We start from the raw sequence: 20,165 nt of genomic DNA on the forward strand, positions 1-20,165 counted from the left end.
ATCAGACCTGGGCCATAAGTTAGAATGGCAATAGCAGTTTGATACCACTCTGGCTGAAATTGTCAGAAATTGTCTGAAATTGTCTTCTTATTGTAGCAACTTCCACAGAAAGCGAAGTGGTTCCCATGATTTTCACTTTTGTACATGCAAATGTACAAACTTATCTTGGACTTAGGAAACCTTTATATCAAGGACTTGAGGATAGGGAATAATTGTTCCACAGAGAGAACTGCACCTCTCTGATATGAACAGGCAGGGTAAGAGCCAGCATCTGTAAGCTGACGTTCAGGAAACTGATCACAAATGTTAAGGGGTGAGAGTGGCTTTGTTATTAGCAAAAGTCTCCAGAAAACCAAAGCATCCTTCATCCTTGAGGAAACAACCTTGGAGAATATCAACATTATTGACGCAGATTGGGTGCCTTTTTGAAGGATGTCATCCTAGTCACTCTTTCTGAGGAAGTCAGACCCATGCCACATGTGGTGTAAAACTCAGTGAGAGGGCACTGCCTCTGCTTTCCAGGCTGTGCAAAGTTCCCTATGCGGCTCCAAAGTGTTTGCTGCTGTTTGGATGTATCCAAGTGTTTGGATGTAAAGCTGTGCAAACAAATGCACTAATCTCCTTTGAATGCTTCAGCAAGTCAGCACATCTCTGGCCTGTCAGCACAGCCTTCCTCATCACTCTCATCCTGGTTTTGGAGCATGTGTTTTGAGTTAAGGATAGGAGTAGGGCTGTTTGCATCCCTTGGGTACAACTGTATCCCAGTTTTGGGAAATGGTTACCAAACAACAACAGAAAAAACCCAAACAGCCCAAGCCCAGAACCAAAGAGAAGCAGTGGTGAGCAGAAAGCCTTCAGTAGGTGTAAATATGAATGCAGGAAATTGTTTGAATTATTTCTGTTTTACCAAACTAAGCACCCACAGGGATTGCACTAGGACTTGTAACTGCAGTTGAGTAAAATAAACATTGTTACCACAAGAGCAGCAGTTCAGTGAAAGAAACTATCAACAAGTTAATTCAGCGTCAGCAGAGGAAGAGTTTCCAACATTTAAGGGCTGCTGTCACAGAGGATTAAAAATTAATCCAAAAAGGAACAGCCTATGAATCCTTGTGTGATTAATTTTAATCCAGTTTGAACAGTCTGGAGGTGAATGTTCCTACATGCACATGGGAAAAGAAAAGTATTCTTGAGGAAAATCATGGCCAGAAACGTTATTTTTCTGGGGAAGAACAACTACTGAGGAGAAACGTGAGAAAAGCCCAGTTATGCACTTTGTTTGCGCCATATTGGGAAATTTCTCCTCACAGCCTTTCCCGCTGCTTTTGTGATCAGGGTGGACAGCCCTTCAGCACCTGCGGCAATTAACTCCACCTTCTGCCGGAGTGAGCAGGACGGCCCGAGAGCCCGTGCCCCGCCTGCCCCCGCCTTCCCCACCCCCGCACCGGAATAAGAGGCGGCGGCGGCACGGGACGAGCCCAGAGCAATGGGCACCATCATGGGAGCCGGGCGAGCGGCGGGGCTGCTGCTGCTGGTAAGTGCCGTGGGAGCTGGGGCTCTATGTCCCACTGCTGCTAAGTGCCATGGGAGCTGGGGCTCTATGTCCCACTGCTGCTAAGTGCCATGGGAGCTGGGGCTCTATGTCCCACTGCTGCTAAGTGCCATGGGAGCTGGGGCTCTCTGCCCCGCACCTGCCTGCCGCGAGTGGCGGCTCGCAGCCGTCCGCAGCCAGAACTTAAATCCTGGCTTTTGAGGCGGAAAAAGTCTTCCTCCTGCTCTAGCGTGAAGGAGCCTTTGGGTTTTTCTGTACTTTTCTTCTTTAAGAGACTTTGGTAACTTTTTCGAGCTTTTTGTTCGTGTTTGATGTCTAGGGAAAGTTACGGCAGCGCCGCTGGCATGAACCCAGCGCCCTCAAGGAATGTACCGCATCTCCCTATCTGTTCGTATCGCACTCGCTGCTGCCCTTCCCTCTCTCCTCAGAGGAAAAATAAGAGTTACAAGTCAGGAGTGAGTTCTTTAATACTCCTCGGGTTGTTTAAGTGTGAAACTGGGAGATTTCTCACCCCCCACAGTTAGGGGGAAGATTTTCAGTCTACCGAGGAGAGAGTTTAAAGAGCGGGACCCTCTTGGTTTTAGCTGAGACGATGCCCGCTGATGATAGTGCTGGGGAGCTCGGCGTGCTGGCCTGCTCTTCCCCCCTCCCGCTGTTGCTCTAGGCTCTAGAAGATTTCTCTCCGTCTGCGAGACCGCTCAGGAGGTGACTCAGCGGGGCCGGGCGTGCGCTCGCCTCTCTGGAAGCGCTTGGATATACCGGCACTGAGAGGCTGCAGGGGAACCCTGCCCAGTAGTGCACGGTCTGCACCTTTCTGCCTCTTAAAAAAAATCATTCCCGATGCTCCTGTAGTATTGCTAATGACTCGACTTCTGCCTAAGATTCGAGCCAATGAGACGTGTCCGAGGAGTCTGTGGGGCGTTTCCTCAATTTTGCGGGAGCGAGACTAGCACTGATTCTGATTAATTAAAAGGATGGGCGAAGGAAGAAACTAATCCCTTGCACACCGCAAAAACTTTGGCGTCTGCAGTTCAACTGTAGTGAAATAGTGGAAAGAAAACAAAAGTTTATGTGGAGGCAGGAACGTGTGGCAACAGTTGCCTAAAGCCCATCAACTGCAGCACGGTGCTGCCTTAACCCCAGCTTTGTGATCGCAATTACTGCTGTGAGCAGCACTTAGCAGAAATTAGTTTGGGTTTCCTCTGTGGCTTCCCATAAATTTCTGAATGTGTTTCCACGTCTTTACAAGTTAATCTCCCCAAGATAGTTATCATGTCCATGCAGGATGACTCACTCAAAAGGCCTGTTTGCCTCCGCTGTAGGTTGTGCTACTGACGATGCCTAGAGCCCGAGCGAACTGTGGGGAGAGAGAGTACTCCCATCAAGATCACTGCTGTGTGTTTTGTGAAGCAGGTAAGACTGAGCAGTTACAGCTGATAGCAATTGCTTCCTACATTGCGTGCTGGGAAAGTGTGAGCCTGGTTGGAGCCGTGAGGACTTCTTGGTGCTGTAAAGGCTGGGCTCCATTTTGAAGTGGAGCCCCTTATAGCAACAGGTGGTGACTGGGAGAGGTGCTTTGGCATCAAGCCAGGATGCCTTTGCTTGTGGTTGAGGATAAAGTTTTTGAAGTTAATTGATTTAGTTAACACAAAGAACAAGCCTAGGAGAATTCTGATATTTCTGTGTCTGTAGGCAAAGCTTCAGTATGGTTTTGCTCTCCTCTCCTTGCTCAGTGTGTGCAGAGCTAACAAGTTTTGCACTGAGAAGAAACCTCTCATTATTATCAGAAGCTTACTGGTGCTTTTAGGTAGGATTCACACAAAGGAGAAAAAAAAGTTTATTGAAAGCAACTCTCCCTGGGCTTGCCCCTTTCCTTCAGCAATGGCACCATCCACAGGCTCCCTGCCTGCTGCAGTGACTCATCCTTCCTGCCTTGCTGGACACCTCGTTTTGCACCTCTCCCTGTCTGAGTGGCAAATTGCAAATGTGCCTCCTGACTCTCCTGTGCCTATTGGTTTGTGTGGCATGTGATTGATTTGCAAGGAAGAGTTGAACCTTTCTCAGAAATTTGTGTTGTAATATCTAGGTTTAGCCCTTTGTCTGTCAAAAGATCCCAAGATTGCTGCTGCTGCCAGTTCTCTTCTTCCACAGGTACCTTTGTTGCTGATCACTGCAATACTTCACATTTGCAAGGAAAATGTGACCCTTGCAAGGAAGGAAAAAGCTTTACTGCCCATGCCAATGGCTTGGAGCACTGCTTGGCTTGCAGACAGTGCAAAGAAGGTACCAAACCTTATGAAACCTTAAAATTTTCCCCCTCTTTAATGTGAAAAACCTGGTCTTCACTGGGCATATTGAACTTAAAAGTAAATCGCCTTTATGGCCTGAGTATAATCTTTCCACTTGCTAACTTATTTTTAGGTCAGATAACTCTGAGACCCTGTACCCTGACACAGAATGCTGAATGCCAGTGCAAACCAGGGTATTTCTGTGAAGATGAGGGCTGTGAAATATGTCGGAGAATCAGTCAAGAGTAAGTTTGAGAATAAGTTGCTATTTTCCTTCTGGGGAATGTTAGAGTTGTGGCCCAGTCTGTACCAATAGTTAACACATGTCATCAGGCTGTAAATAATTGCCCTGAAGCCAAATGGCATTATTCATGCATTTAAATTTTAGGTGTCAAAACCTGTGATGTTGAGACCTAGAAAGACGTGGACTTGAGCATGATTGTGCTTGTTGCTTATGGCTGTAAATTGGCATTTTTCATGTCTTCAAGTTGGTATTTCCACAGAAACATATATTTGAATGAATTTTCTAGCACCCAGCTTAAAATTTTAGTATGTAGAACTACATGTTGAAGGCAACTAACCATGCATGAATAATGCCTATACTCTGTGGCTTGGTTTTTTTTTTCCCCCTCCACTTAGATGCTAACATAGGTCAATTTTATCTGCTTTGCTTTTATTTTATCTTGCAGTTTTGTTTTGGATTGTTTAAAGGTACACCTCTATCAGAGTTTATGCATGTTCCATTCATAGTTCTGAGCTCTGTCTGAAAAAGAATCATGCCTGGACAGAGCTGTGTACTGATCTGGAAATGTTGATACAATGTTCTGTTACCCTCCACTTCAGGCATCTGGACGGGAAAGAAATCATGAATTCCACTGATACCATGGAACTAGGCTTAACTAATCAAGGTCTGTTACACAAATCCCACTCACCTTGGTTTGTTGGGTCCGTGGCTTCAGGCTAATAACACCAGAGTAGTCTGTAAAGCAGTGGTTTCAACTGCTGTAATGTACTTAAGAGCAGCTGCCTTTTAGTCTGGGAGTTATTTGCTAAAGACAAGTTCTCAAAGGGGTTGTTGGGGTAAACCACCTTGAGTTTCACTTGGTGAAAAGCTACATGTGTTGCCAGGGTTCTTCAAGTTGCAAGGGTGACCCAGTTGAAAGTTCTGGGTAGTGTGAAGATGTTTACTGTGCCTGGAGTGGGTTCCTCTTCTGCTAGGAATGCTCACTGTCCATGCTACAGCACCCAAAGCTAGCTATCCTCTTTTGCGTACTCGTTTCCCCTTAAGTGTCTCTCCATAAAACCTTGTGGAATTTGCATTGCAGCTCTCTGCAGAGTTCCCTGATGCCTTTGGGAGCACGATGTGCAGTGCAAACAAGTGCTCACGTGTTCAGGGCAATGTGTCCATAAGAGTCCCAGGACAAATTGTCTGGGTTATTGTATTAGTTCTGGGCTTAGGCTTTTCTCTAGGACAGCAAGGAATATCTTTTGGGGGGACAGTTTCAGTACTATTTTTTTTTTTCCTTACTTTGCAGTGAAGGAAGCTCATGATTGGTTTATTCCGGTGCTTGCATTGGCTGCTTTGGTCTTCCTCGTTGTCGTCATTGTTGTTCTTGTTAAAAAGCTGAAGTGTGATAAAGGTAACTGCTTGATTATTATCCATGAAATTTGCTTTCCACAGCTGGGCAAAGCATGCACTAGGGCTGTCCCTGGTTCTTGTGTTGCTTTACAAGGGACCTGTTTAAGCTCTAGTTTAGTTTGTGTGATTGAAATTAGCAAATGAGTAAAGTGGAAGAGTAGTTTTGCTTGGTAAATAAAATGCATAATCCTTAACTATGAGTTTTCTTATCTTGCTGACAGATGCCTCTGCTTCAAAGCAAGATTATCATAAGGTCCTTAAAAAGGACTTCTCCAATCAACTTGCCTTGCATTGGCAAAGAGGAAAAACCTGTGTAGGGGTTCAGGTGCATGGGGCAAAAAGTAGCAGCTAATTAGATCACTAATTCCTTTCATTGTGTTTGGTTGTGGAGATTTTTTTGGTACAAATTGGTTCCCTTTAGTAATTTGAACCTCTTAATGTGAATATTCAAGTTGGTAAGTACTATGTGAATTTATTTTGTAGTGGAAACTGAGCTGTTTTCCTTGGAAACTTCTATTTCTACTATTGTTCCAAAGTATTTTTGCTACTAGCATGGTTAAAATAATACTGAAAGCTATTATGAATCTTAAGTGCTGGGTTTGTTTAAATCATGTCTTACTGATTGTATTGCAGTAAAGACAATTTCTGCCTTCTGTATTGCAATAGCCTACGAAAATTCTGAGAAACAAAAGCTGGAGTAGAGGATGAAATGGCTTAAAAGTCAAACAGCATCTTGTAGTCTTCATTATGCTAAGCAGTATTAAGGCACAGTATTTGTGTTGTTGCTAAGGGTTGTACTGGGATGAAATATATGACCGGTCAAAGAAACTAAATGGCTTTTAAAAGCTTTGGCTGTGTTACAAAGTTTCTATTGTGTATAAGTCTTGTGGGATTTCAGCCATGTTTAAGTTGCTGCAATTCTTAAAAATTGCTCAGACACTTTTTTTTTTTTCAGCTGCTGTAACTGTTAAAGATATAGAGGGGTGTCTGGTAAGTATGTGATGGACCCAGTGTTTAATCTCTAATTGTTTGCAGCCTAATTGTACCTGACACACAGCTCTCAATGTTTGTCTCACTGTAGATCTCTGCTAGGATGTGTTCCTGTGATGCAACAAGTTGTGATTCATGCAAGGTCAGAAATCAATTAGCAAGTGTCTGATGCATTCAATAGCTGTTGGTGTCTCCTTGTCAATACTGGAAAACACTTCAGAGCCTGTGACCAGGATGCTTTGGAAGTGGGGAAAAAACTTGGACTAGCTGCAAGTTTTCACTTCAGACTGTCTCCAAGTGATACCTTGATCCAATTAATTTATTTTTTGCTGCTTCCCATGTGATGGCAGCTATTGTTTGGTGTTGCAGCATGGTGGTGTTCCAGCTCTCACGGCACTGTGACTACAAATTATTAGTTCATAAGACTTAACCACTCCTGATCCACTAAGCGATTGAGTCTTCCTGCCTCTGGGCTCATGTCACAAGCTACAGACCAGGACCTGACAGTCTGAATTCTTGGTCCTAAGCAGTCCCAAAAGAGGAGGAGTTTGGGGCTCAGAGCATGCCAGTCTCAAAGTACATCCCTGAAAAGGGTTTATCCAGCTGAGACTGGCTGCTGGCGTTAGTTCCAGCTTGAAGCTGGGTATACCCTGGCATCCAAATGCCATTTCAGAACTTTACTGTTTGAGTCTAAAAAACCTATTGCTAGTCCAGCATTCTGCAAGACAAACACAAGGCTGGATGAAGTAAATACAAGCTGGCTTTAACTTCTCTAGTTAGAAACTACATCACTACCAGCACCACAAGGCAAAAATGAGCTCAGTCTTAGTTTTACAAAACAAGTGTTAGTCTTGATGAGCAACTAGGAAGAATATCCATACTGTTCTCAGTGTGTGTACAGCACTTTTTTTTTTCTCCCTGGAGCTTCTCTTGTCCCTCACCAATGCATTACCCACCCAGTGTATGCACTCTTGTCTAATGTTACTAAGTAGACATTTTGAGTAATTAAATGCATTTTAATTATGTCAAAAATACTTGAAGACTGAAGAAACTGAATTGAAAGAGATATTCAAAGGCTCACCATAAACTCTGCTCTTTTTCTTTTTTAAGGTCCATAAGTGGCTCAAATATGTGAAACACCCCAGGTTTTTTGTTGGGTTGTACCCTGGCCAGATTTGCAGCACTTCACCTATTTATAGAAGCTGATGAAGAAACATGACAAAAAACCTGGTGAAAAAATGCTGTAGCATAGGAATAGCAAATATAACATGTCTTTAATTTCAATAAAATAGTTGCAGAATGATGCAGTTACAAATTGGTGCATGGTGCCACTTGTCTCTCATCTAAGAGCTGTCACAGGCAGATGCAAAGTCTTGCACTTGGAGTGCTCATGCTTCTGTAAGAGCTTCTTTGCTAAGGAGAATTCCACTGATGCAGTCCTGAGGCTGAGTATTTTGGCACCCACACACGCTCCCTCCCAAAGAACCAGTGAATTCATACAGCTCTAATGCCCCCAACAGCTGCTGATACTTGAATAGCTGATGCTGGGTTTTGAAACAAAAGACAGTGCTCTTTCAGTCATTTGTTTTCCTGTTTAAGAATTATCCTGTATAAATAAGATCAACTTCTATAATGTGCTTATACCCATAAACAGAAAGTGTTTCAGTGAGAATGATGTGCAACTATCTGTGTCATATGTAGGGGGGCTCCGCCTCACATCCCCACTTATGCATGTTGGTCATGGGGTGGTGTCACCTGTGGGTCACTGTCACTGTGCAAACAGAAAGCATGCTGGCTTATGCTTACAAAGGGCTTGTACCTTAATAAACACAAGTCTCAGGGGCAGAACAGTAACTCCTCATCCTCATTTTCCACATATAAACAAATACTCCTAAATCTTGCCAGCTTTAGCACTACCTGTCACATGAGACATGCTACTCTGCTTTGTGCTTGTACTGGTCATGCTGACCTGGTGCTGTACTCCCTGGCTATGCTTGTTTAATGAATTGGTAATGCCAGAAATGAAGGGAGCCTTTCTTGATGGCTTCCCTCCTTCTCCCCTCACAAAAACTATGCCATGTACATGGGTGCTCACCTGCTTCTTTCAACTGATTATAGTTTGTGAACCCACCAGGAGAGCTAATCCAGCCACAGACAAGGTAGTGCACTGCCATGGAGCTGACAGGCTACTTGGCAACAATTCTGAGCATCAGCCTTGACACAGCAATAGCCTTGGGGCCCCTGGTGCTGTTAAGTCATCTCAGGTGCAGCAAGGCAGTTTAATTCCCTCCTGTCTTAGGAGCAGTACCTGTCTTCTGTACCTAGAGAGGAGCAAGCAGCAATCCACATCAGTAAGAACATTAGGAGAAGTTTCCTGTGGTTGTTGTGGAGGCAGCTTGTGTGCCTTACCCTGCAGTCTAGTGGGTGCAGAACAGCCAGGGAGGTGGAGAGTCAGGCTCTGAAACCATTTTGTCACCATCTGCTAGTACAAGCGGGGGTTGTGATGGTTTGTTTTACTAATCTCAGAGTACAAAAGGCACACAGCAGGGGACTCTCAGTATTAATCAAAACAAATGCACCTTTTATTGAATGTCCTTAGCAAATGTGATAGAAGGATTAGAAAGATTAGATAAAGGATAGAGAGAGAAAAAGAAGGGGGGGACTAGCTGCCAACAGAGAGACAAAATCCTCATGGTCCAGCCAATAGATCCATCTTGTCACGTTGGGGAGAATCTCAAAGTCTTTGGGTCTTTTATAGTCTTATGTCGAGGGAACAGGTACAGGACAGTGGAGAATAAGTTGTTGAGAACAAGTACAGACAGTCCAGTTCTGAACAGAATAATTCAGTCCCAGCAGTGAGCAGGACCCATTTTTCAGGACTGGGTCCTATGGGAAACCAGTCTTGGTCCAGCAAACACGCCTGTAGGCAACACCTGGCAGACATCCTGCTTCAGACAGGCCAGCACCCCTGTGTTAGAATTTTAAGGGTCTCAGTCCTTGGGGGGGGCTTCAATCTCCATCCTTGATGGTGATCGTGTGGCATATGAGGGATCTTCCGTGGGGGATCACCAAAGTTACCCCAGAAAGTCAGTCCTCCTCCAAAGCGGGTGGCATCTGGCCAAGAGGTGGGGAAATCCAGGGGCTATTGTGATGACTGGGTACTGTGCAGCAGGTGTAAGTGTACACAGTGAGCTGCTCCTTGTCAGGCCCTGCCCAAAGCAGTGTACTGTGGTGACACAGCAAGCACACCTGTGAACAATCCCTTGGCAAGCACCCACCTCAGCCAGGCCAGAACTCCAGTCAGGGTCTTCAGCATCTTGGTGTGTGTCCTTGCGACGGTTGTGAGGCAAAGGAGGGAAACTTCGGATCATCTCTTGCACATTTGAAGTCTAATTCTGTAAAGGCTGTTACTTTGCCAAATTATTAGCTCTTCTTTTATGTCTCTGACATCTGGTAGCTTCAAGTATTTCCTTTTCTTCCCCCAGAAGAAACTAGTGGAAAATAGTGTGGTTTCTGAGCAGGGCACTGTCCCATGCAGGAGCTGGAAGTGCCGTATGACAGCGTGGTTGAGGGTGATTGCTAAGTCCTCATTGGCAGCAAAATCTGTGCAGAATTCTGCTTTTCAGAAGACTGCCCTATCTAATGTTCCAGGTGGAACTCCAGCAAATTGTAAGATAAGTGTACGTGTGTGAAATGATTATTGCATTTTCTCTAATATAGGTATCCCTTTAGTTGAGCTCGTAACTATTCCCAGAGCTTTCAGCAAAACAACAGAGGAAACTTTCCCTTAAAGATGTAATAGGAAGTATGGGAAGTGATAGCCTGGGGGAAAAAACCTTCAATCCCTCATTTAATTTACTCTGCCTCTTTGACCTCCCTGACAGAAGGTACTGTTTTGTGATAGCAGCAAATGTTGCCTTGGAGCCAGTAACGTGTTTGTTTCACAATGCAATTTTCTTTACTCCAGTACTTTCAGGTCTGCTCTGAAATCTGCTTTCCTTCCCCTCTTTGCTGCGTGTGATGTAAAAGCAAGTTGTCAAATAGGTAAAAAACAATAGTGAGTGAAACACCCTGATTTGTTGGAGTAATGGTCCAACTTTGTATTACAGATATGACATCCAAGTCAGATAATTGTTAAAGATCTCTCTCAATGTGGTAAGTATCCCATAAATTGGCTGTACTTGGAATTTGGTTTTATTTCCTGTTGACTTCAGTCTACTCATGGAATAGTATAACAAGGCTAATGAATATTGCTTAGAGCTATAAGGCTTCCAGTTTATTGTAAAATGTGCTGAAACAGGATTATTGCTGCATTTGTAATCCCTGGGTGAACTGTTCTACTTTGGAGCATGACTTTTCTCATGGGAGTATAGCACAGTCATGATTTTAAGAATGGTACCAATTTTTGAAAAAAGTTTTAAAACGAGTCTGCATTGCGGCAGTGCACTCTGCTTTACTGAGTGAGGTGTAGGTGAGAGTGAGAGATCTCTCTGTCAAATGTCTCCTCACGTGGAAGAGCACATCAAACCTCCATACACCCTCCTGTAGGCAGAAAATTGTTGTGCTGGATGTCCAAGTGATAGGTTTTGCTCGTGGTGGTCTTGGTGTGGCCAACCTGTGCCAGCAGCATGATGAAGTAGTTAAAACTTCCTCTTCAGTAGCCCTGCCAAGGGAACATGCCAGCCAATGAAGCCTTCCTCAAAATCAGACAGTGGATGGTGTCCTGCCTTAGGAGACCACTACTGAGAATGCACCAATACCTTTAGCTACTTTCAAGACCACTTAATAGAAAACTTATTTGTCCTGCTGCTTCTTAGGTACCAAACCCAGCTGCCTTGCTGCTGCTGTTTGGTCTGTGCAGGTATTGGCTGAAAATTAAGGGGAAAGTATGTGTGTGAGCTATGGAAAAAAAACCCCTGTGTTTTAAAGTCCAAGCTGATGTGTGTTGTGTGTTTCTTCTTGCAGAACTGAGAAAGACCTTTGGTGTCTTTACAAAGGAAGTACCACCACAACAGTGGAAGCAGCTTATGAGAACTCTTCTACAGGAAAATGATATTGATAAAGTTATATCTAAATTTCCTAATAATAGAGAAGAACAATCATATCAGATGCTTCTCATCTGGAAAAAGAGACTGGGAAAGAAGCAATGTATTATTTATCTACTGGATGCATTGAGGCACATAGATACCAAGGTTTATTACAGTGTATTAAACACTTTAAAAAGTCGTAACACTGTAAGTAGGAGCTGAAGATTAATGTTTATGAGGAACTGCAAAAATGTTCCTGTGTACATATGTGTGTCTTCAGACTTCCTTAAATGAGGGTGTCAGGAACTGCTGGTAGAAATAGTTAGCCTCCTCAGCTCATGGAGACAGCCGGAAGGGATGTAATACCTCTGTTTTTTTCATGTTTACATGACCTTTCTACCTCTGAGTCATAAAATATTAAACACAGGTGCTGGATGCCCACTTCGGAGCCAGGAGCTGGGGCATCCCTTAGTTTGTGACAGTGCTGTCCCAACCTGCGGGCGGGTACCAGGAGTCCGCTGCTGGTTTTGCGTACTGCGATGCTTTCGTTTCCGAAACCATTTTGTGTTGTATCGGAGTGCTCAGCACCGCTGTGTTTGAAGCACAGCAATAAAAAAGTGGCTCAGACAGAAGCTCGCTCTGGGACTTTGTTCTGCGGCGGAGCCTCCATCCTTGGGGCTATTTAAGGAGAGGCGGGCGGCGCTGCTCGGAGCGGGGACTCCTCCGTTGGCACGATGCCCTGGGCGGTCATTTCCCGGCCAGGCCGTGCGGGGCCGTGCCGTGTGGGGCTGGGCAGTGCCGTGTGGGTCCGGGCGGTGCTGTGTGGGGCCGGGCGGTGCCGTGAGAGGCCGTGCCGTGTGGGGCCGGGCGGTGTGGGTCCGAGCAGTGCCGTGCCGTGCCGTGCGGGGCTGGGCAGTGCCGTGTGGGTCCGGGCGGTGCTGTGTGGGGCCGGGCGGTGCCGTGAGGGGCCGTGCCGTGTGGGGCCGGGCGGTGTGGGTCCGAGCAGTGCTGTGCGGGGCCGTGTGGGGCCGGGCAGTGCCGTGTGGGGCCGGGCAGTGTGGGTCCGAGCAGTGCCGTGCCGTGCCGTGCCGTGCCGTGCGGGGCCGCGCGGCGCTGCCCGTTGCCCGGGTGACGCAGGGCTGCCCGTCGGAAGTAGCGTAGTGCGGGCGGGGCGAGGCTTCCGGACGCGCTGTTGCATCAGCTCGGGAGCGAGGGCAGGCGGAGGCAGCAGCAGCAGCAGCTCCGGGATGGCAGCAGCCGCCAGCGCCGAGCACGGTAGGTGGGCGGGCGAGCGGCGCCGCGGGCCTCCGGCGGGGCCGGGCCGAGGGGCGGCCGGCGTTGTCACGGCCCGGCGGGGCCCGGGGTCGCGGCGCCGCTGCTGTCACGGCGAGGTCGCGTCCCTCGGAGGGGCCGCGCTGCCCCGAGCCCCGCGCTGGGGGCGCGTCCCGCTGGCTGTGGCTGCCCTGTGCCCGCCGCGGGTGTGAGGTTGGTGCTGGTGAGGTTCGTGCCGCCGTTCGCGATTTGTGGGGACAATCGGAGCTCCTCGTCACCGCCGTCCGGGAGCGGCTGTGCCCGGCTCGGTGCGCTCGGTCCGTGGCCGCTCAGAGCTCCCACGTCTCCGTGCCTCCCGCACTGCCTGCCCCAGCCATCGGTGCTCTCCCCTAACTCACACCTGAACTTTTGGGCTTTTACGGGCTTTTTTTTTGTGGTCGTGTTGTAATGATGGGTTGTACTCTTCGCTTCCATATGGAAGGAGGGCTGGGGTAGTGCTATAATTTTTGGCACTACTGTAGCAAATGGAAACTTGGCATACCAGTCATGCAAGTATGAAATACCATTATGGTATGTAAAGGGTTGGAAATTTCTGTCATTCCAGTTGAGGATCTGTAAATACAGATATTTATGCCCCTTTTTCTTTAACAACGCAACAAAGTAACCGAAAGTTACTTTGATCTTTATTCATCTCGTGTAATATTCCCACTAAAGTGCAACATTTCTTGTCATTAAGGGATCAGCTTTTTCAGAAGTCTTTTCAGTGTCTTAGGGGGAAAAAACCCAAGAAAGGCTCAGTTCAGGTGCACTTTGAGAAACTCTTTAGGTACTGTTTGTTAGGGTGGAGTTTTTTTAAACTGAATCTGCAATTGTTATATTTAGTTTCAGTTCAGGAAAAGTGGAAATGAAACTTTCTGGGCTCAAAAGACCAGGATTGAGAAGCTCTTCCTTGGTGTGAGATACTCCAGTCTTAAAAATCCCTGTTCATCTAAAAGCCTCTTGCTCCTTATGTGTGAGACTTGATAAGTCCTTTGTTTTTCTGTCTCTGTGCATGCTGTGTCTGGCATTAGCTGAAATCACTGCATTGGTTTGGTTCTTGTGAAATGTTAATGGAAAAGGAGAATTCATCTTGTCTGAGCAGATGGTTGGAATTCTTTTCAAAGGTACCAGAGTGGCTGGCCAGGATGACAAATGGCCTGTTTGGAGCTGTCTTAATAATGTTACATTTGTCTTTTGTGGGTTGTCTTAAATTTGTGAAAGCCAAGTTGGATGGGAAGTTACATTTCAAAATGCTCAGAATTGGGTAGGATTTCTTTTTGGAGAATGCCTCTGCAGAATTCCCAGAACATTTACATTGTCATCTAATTATGACTGACAAGGTTAGCAGGTTCAGGGAAGCCCAGGAAACATTATTTTTCCCTGGAGTGAAGTAAATCCCTGGTTTTGTATCAGCTAGCTTACTGCCTTCTTTATGGCTTTCCTGTATTTACTTTGCCATCCAACACCTTCAAGGAGCAGAGGTTTTCATTCTCAAGTTAATAAAAGTGAAAATTTTCAATGAAATTTGATATTGTGGGGATTATGTGTCTTGATTAAACCTCAAAAGTTATCTTATGTGCAGACAAAATGTAGAAGCTGTCCTGTGCCTTTGAGTCTGTGTGTTGCTGCTGTCTCTCAGACAAACTCCCAGTGTCCTTTAAAAGTCTCTGAAGCACTCCATGCATGGAAAGAAGAATGTGTGACACTTATATCACCCAAAGGGATTGTACATCAGTGGTCATGGTGTGAGAACTGTATTAATTGATGTCTGCAGTGGAACTTTTTTGAAAGAACTGTCTACTGGATGACATTAATTCTTCTGATTTTTCAAGGTTATTTTGTTACCTCTCCAATGCTCGTGCTCAGTGCTTGTTTCCTCTTGTGTGATACGATATCTATGGATCATTCTGTTCACATGAGTTAAAATTCAGTGTTATGCAACAGCTCTGTAGTACTCTCGTGTTTCTGCTGTCAAGGAGACACCTCCTGATGCAATTGAGTAGTAACAACTGCATCTGTTCTGTTTTGGGGATGGAAACAAATTGCAGTTAGAGAGAAGGGCAATTCCTTAGCTGTTTTCCTAAAGCAACAAGGAAAACAGGTCATATGTACATTTATCCATTGGGCCTCCTCCCTCAGTACTTGTTGAATCCATTGATTGGTATTAATTAATCCATCAATTTGACAGTGGGCAGCTGCCTCTTGCACAGCATTGGCAGACTTGGCAGTGATGGGCTGGAGCTGTGCAGCAGGATGGGGATACTGAAGGGTATGGAAAAATAGGATGCTGCACTTAGGAGGTACCAGGAAATGTTTCAGTATGAGTCTTTAATGAAGAAGGAATTGAAGGAATTTGAAGGAATTGCAAGATGGGGGGAACTGAGGATGCAGAATGGAAATCACAGAAAACCAGGTTCTGTACATTTTCTGTTCTTCTTTCAGCCATGATATCAATTAAACCAGAACAGACTTTTACATAGACAGCTGTCACTGATTCCTTTTGCTTGAAACAAGCGATCCATGGCTCCACTGCCTTCCAAGGCACTGTTATCACAGTCATCTGCTCACCACAGCCTGTGAAACTGATTTGGGACCCTGGGAATGGGACACTGAGCCTGCCAAACATTTTAATTTGAAGTATTAATGTCTGTGCCAAGATTGATAAAAAAAGTTTCAGTTGTTAGGCTTATCAGTGCTAAGCTGGTCCCGATATTCACAAGCAGTGTTTGCTACCTCTCCTTGCCAAAATTAGCTTGTATGAGTGCTGTCATATTTGTTGCATTTGTGTGTAAGTTTGGGCAAGTTCCCTTTTAGATTGGTTTGCAGATGTGGTTGGAAAGCACTTATATTGTTTCAGATACACTGACTTGCTTCCCATTAGCAGCCTGATGTGTGAATAATGGTCATAATAACCATAATAATACTTTGCAAATTGAGTGTTGCTTTTCCTTGCAAAAGATCTTTTCTTTGAGATACAGTTTCGTTTCTACCTAGATCATTCTTGTAATACCTTTTTTTTTGCCTTCTTCCTCATATCTTTCATGTATACAAAATTCATGTTCAAGTCTTAGGTTTCCACTGTTAATGAACAGAACTGTTACAAACTATTTAATGTGTACAAACATGTGAAGTTCTGTGTTGATAAACATCAGTAAATATTTAGGAGCATGAAAAGATTATAGTAAATTAACTGTGTGAGCCAAAGCTGAATCCCATTCAGCTGGGTAAGGCAAACTATGAGGTGGAGTTATGAGCCATTATTTCCTTGGTATTCGTTATTTGTACTGAGCAATTGCATGGATAGGCCTTGAGAAGGATTTATACTTTACATGCATCTGTCTTCTTTTATTCATAGTTATTTTAAATTTTTTAAAATAATCAAAATTCACAAAAGATATTAAAATCATTCACCTTTTTTCACATTAGTTCTCCCAATGCATCCCTATATCTCATTTATACCCCAAAGAGTTGAATACAAACATGCTTGATATCTAGCTGCCACTTCCCTGTCATCTTGAGTTGCTGTTGGATATTTTAATAATTGATTTTTGTATAGAAAATGGTTCATAAAGTTTTAACTGATGAAAAACTTTGTGCCATCCCTCCCATCCTCTCCTAGCCATCACTTTCCCATCTCCTTTCATTCCTGCCTTTCCAGGAGCTGTGAGCACCTCCATGCTTTGGGAACTCCCTGTGCAGGAGATGTTCCTGCCAGTGTGAGGAGTGACACTTGTGGCTTTGGGAGCAGGGACAGGTGCTCTCCTGCTGCTCTCTCGCTTCTCTGCACGTGACCTTGGCTTGGGTTACCTTGCTGGCTGGCTACCTAGGCAGGATATTGCCTTCATGTTTGTACAGTGCTTTGAACACGCGAACAGAGCCACAAACATTGAATCACTGTTGGAAAATGTGAATGCTGGGTTTGCCTAATGGCAGTGCTAGCATAACCTCAGAGTGCTTTGTGCCCCCTGGCTCTTCCAGGGAGCATCCCCACCAACACACAGAGCTTTCCTCTGTGTCCCTGTGTTTGTCCAGAGGAGACATAACTGAACCTGCTTTGCCTGTATACCAAAGAAATCACAGAATTAAAAAATTGTGTGAGAGGGCCGTGGTCTGATATCCTTTCTGTTTGTTTGTGTAGGTTTTACTCATTTTAGATATTATTCATGTGCCTGAGGAGAGAAGGGAGCATGGGAGAAGTATGGGAATACACAGGAGCAGCTGAAGTTGTGAGTTTCCAGAGCAAATAGGAGGAACTGAGCATTGTGCTGGGAGCCTGTGTGCAGGCAACACCCCTGCAAAGATGTAACTACATGCTCAAGTTCAGTGGACATATTCACAGCCTTTCCACAGTGCATAAAATGAATCATATTTAAATATTGACAGGATGAGTGTTTTAGCAGCATGGAAAAGAGTGACTGATTAGGTTTGCTGTATGTGAAGGATTTTCTCCAATTTTGGTAGATTATATTCTTCATGAAAAAGACCTGTGTTCTTGTCCTTATCACTCTTTGAAAGATGTCTTCACAAACTTATGGCAACATGAACATAATCCTGTTAACAGGAAATACGTAGTTATTTGGGAGCTTGTATTAAATCTAATTTTCTGAAATTTCTTACCAGTTGCCCGAGCTAATTTACAGGGGGAGATGTGTGTTATAAGGATATATTTTGGTCATGGGATCTCCTTCTTTTAATGCTGACCAAATGTCCTGTGCCTCTCTTTACAGCTTCCAGCTACAGTTTTATTCTGAGCATTAGTGAAGAGGAAGCCAGGGTGAAGGCTCTGAACGAGTACCTGAGCACTCGTAGTTATATCCAGGGGTTCACATTTTCACATGCAGATGTGGAGGTGTTCAGAAAGTTTTCGGGGCCACCTGTGGACCAGTATATCCATGTTGTCCGGTGGTACAGACACATAGAAGCAATCTATGATGGCAGCAGTGACAAAAATGAGCCTTGTAAACTTCAAACAAGTGAGTAATTTGAAACTGGTGGGCAGGTTGTAGACTAGCTGACATTGTGTTGGTTGTTACTGCGAGAAGTTCCCTTTCATACTCTCTTGCACGCCTTAAGAGTTACAGTGTCAATTTGTATTCAAAGTCATAACATTATTCTTGCATACAGTTACTGTGCAATTGATAGATCCTGAGCTATTTGGATGTAAAAGCTGTTACTTTTTTTTTTTTTAAGTTAAAGTTCCTCAGTGTACAGAATTTGATTATGTGTGTTTTCTTTAAAAATCTGGCTATCTTCTGGTTTGTAAAAGAATGTGTGGGTTTGGGCTTTTTCCTGGAAATACCAAGATTTGCCCAGTCTACTTTTTTCCTTGCAAGATTGACCAAATAGTTGTTCTATAATATACAAATCCACAATACAATAAACTGAATGCTTCCTCTTCTAATTGTTATTAACACTGAGCTTCACAAAGAATGTCTGGGCTTCTTTTTTAACCTTGGTAATTTAGGCATGCTGATGATTTGAGGAAGTATTAACTGGTTAATCTAGGTCATTGTGTAAGCATGGGCAGGCATTTTTGGGAGCTGCATCACTCTCCTGAGTTGTTTCCCAATGAGCTAGTCTAATTTAATTGCCTTATAGTGAGATCCTTGCTCAGGGAGTCATGAAATAATGAAAAATAACAACGCAGAGCTGTTGTATAGTGTTTGCAGTACCTACAAATGAATGCATGTCTGTCATTCTTGCTGATGGTTGTTAACTAGTATTGCTCCAATGCCATCTTCTCACAACCTCTCCCCATTTGTGTTCTCAATTCCTAAAAGACCAGCAGTTAAAATCAGACTGCTATGAGTAAATTCAGTGTGTTGTGTGTGCCTGCAAGTGTTTGTGCTGGTTATTATTTCCTTCCAGCAGAGAAGGGATCTCAGCTGCACCCCTGGCTCTGGTAGCAGATCTGTCCACCAACTGCAGATTGTCTGTAGACTTCCATGGAGCAGAAACAGAAAAGGTTTCCGTTTTCCTGACCATGAAATCTTTACTGTTAAATCTCTCTTTCTGAAGGGTTATATCTTCATGATGTGTTTCAGGAATCCTGGAATGGTGTTCTGCAGTGTTCACCATGAAAATAACACACAAATCTGCCATGCTTCTTAGGCCATGAATGCTTCATTGTTGTTTTTTTGGTGTGGCAGAAAGCTCCATGGTGGATTAGAGCAAATGAACTTCAGTTCCACCAGAGGAAAGGCTGTAGGCTGGCAGAGATGCATTTGACCAAACTAACCTATATTTTACCAGCCTTTTACTTTGCCCTTGGCATCTGTGTAGTGGGTAAAATGTGACACCTAACTCACAAGCTGAGAAATATGGAGTGCAGTATCTGGGTTTTTCCTTATGTTCATGTGGTTGTAACTGAAGAAAGCTTTACAGATTTATCTTTTATTAGGCTAACCCACACAGGCTTCTTTCCCTGAGGGAAGCGTTGGCCACAATTAAGCATGCCAGAGTAATCTTTGTAAATCAAAGAGTAAACAAATCCATACCTTGGTGTATGACCTGTGTTATGGAGAGACTGCTCTTGAACTTGGGGTGTTCTGTTCAGGAGTACCTCATGCAGTGAAATGTTTAGAATGGACACACATTTCCATGGATTTATAGCATGGAATTTAAATGAAGTCCCATGAAGTGAGACAGAGTACTACACTTAACATATTTTTTTCTTATTTGGGCAGTTAGTCAAAAAAGCAAGATGAAGAGATTACATTTTTTTATACTGTGAATGTTTACATTACTTGAAGGTTTTCCGCCAAAATGTGCATATGAAGCTATTGAGAGAAACAGAGTTAATGAAGAGCACCCCGAGACACAGGATAAGAAAGGCAATTTTGTTGTCAAAACAAATAGTTTGTATAATATTTTCTTGCAGCTAAAATGCATACCATGAGAATTCCTAAACATAGTGCTGTGTGTATTAAGCTGGCAAACTTGCTGTATTTTTGAATTTCTTGGTTTGCTTTCATGCCTAGTTAATGTGATAATTGGTTTAACATCATTACAGCTGTAAGCAGCCCAGTACACAGCAAACTGCAACTCTGACAAATCACATGCCCACACTTCTCTTTGAAAAAACCCCATGAGTTTAACAGCTGTGTTGCTTCTTACAAATTTAGGAGAAAACAAATTCAAGAATATTGTCACTAATATTACCCTGGGTTTTATCTACTCTCTTTAATGACAAAGTGTAGCCTCTTGCTGAACTGGAGCATATTTGTGGTAAATGAGTGTGTTCAGTAATGCCTTGTGTACTTAGCAACAATGCATGATAAAAAGCTGGGGTTCTTTCTAAGCCTTTCTGTCAGCTCTCCCTCTCACCCTGAGTGCACATACTCTGTCAATATTGGCTC

At 44.2% G+C, this 20,165-nt stretch overlaps 2 protein-coding genes across 5 annotated transcripts in view; both read left to right on the forward strand.

Moving 5' to 3' along the window:
- Positions 1-1,486: 1,486 nt before the first annotated feature.
- Positions 1,487-8,163, forward strand: LOC131559191 (tumor necrosis factor receptor superfamily member 23-like). 3 transcript variants are annotated; one of them, XM_058807468.1, is made up of 9 exons: positions 1,487-1,534; positions 2,875-2,965; positions 3,704-3,835; positions 3,974-4,085; positions 4,684-4,748; positions 5,376-5,480; positions 6,435-6,469; positions 6,561-6,611; positions 7,580-8,163. In XM_058807468.1, exons 1-9 carry the CDS (start codon positions 1,487-1,489, stop codon positions 7,673-7,675), a joined length of 735 nt encoding a protein of 244 aa, XP_058663451.1. In that variant the 3' UTR covers positions 7,676-8,163. The 3 variants fall into 3 exon arrangements, with proteins under 3 accessions (XP_058663451.1, XP_058663450.1, XP_058663449.1); XM_058807466.1 differs by lacking the exon at positions 1,487-1,534 and adding an exon at positions 1,836-2,007; XM_058807467.1 differs by lacking the exons at positions 1,487-1,534; positions 6,561-6,611 and adding an exon at positions 1,826-2,007.
- Positions 8,164-12,695: 4,532 nt separating this feature from the next.
- CARS1 (cysteinyl-tRNA synthetase 1) overlaps positions 12,696-20,165 on the forward strand; it is a 33,254-nt gene continuing 25,784 nt past the window's right edge. Inside the window, exon 1 of one of the 2 annotated variants that reach the window (XM_058806354.1) lies at positions 12,696-12,771. In XM_058806354.1, the coding sequence (XP_058662337.1) occupies positions 12,744-12,771 (28 nt within the window). In that variant the 5' untranslated portion in view covers positions 12,696-12,743. Of the gene's footprint in view, positions 12,772-17,557; positions 17,781-20,165 lie in introns of those variants that run through there. The other variant, XM_058806355.1, reaches the window with a different exon arrangement.

Source organism: Ammospiza caudacuta, chromosome 6 (genome assembly GCF_027887145.1).
Source record: "Ammospiza caudacuta isolate bAmmCau1 chromosome 6, bAmmCau1.pri, whole genome shotgun sequence".
In the NCBI taxonomy this organism is placed as follows: Eukaryota; Metazoa; Chordata; class Aves; order Passeriformes; family Passerellidae; genus Ammospiza; species Ammospiza caudacuta.

What these genes read in the sequence shown, in the direction of transcription:
- LOC131559191 (XM_058807466.1), top strand. Translation starts at nt 1,864, where the DNA reads ATGTCTAGGGAAAGTTACGGCAGCGCCGCTGGCATGAACCCAGCGCCC. An exon ending in AAAGCTGAAGTGTGATAAAG is followed by an intron (nt 5,481 to 6,434) that starts GTAACTGCTTGA and finishes TTTTTTTTTCAG; the next exon opens with CTGCTGTAACTGTTAAAGAT. An exon ending in AAGATATAGAGGGGTGTCTG is followed by an intron (nt 6,470 to 6,560) that starts GTAAGTATGTGA and finishes GTCTCACTGTAG; the next exon opens with ATCTCTGCTAGGATGTGTTC.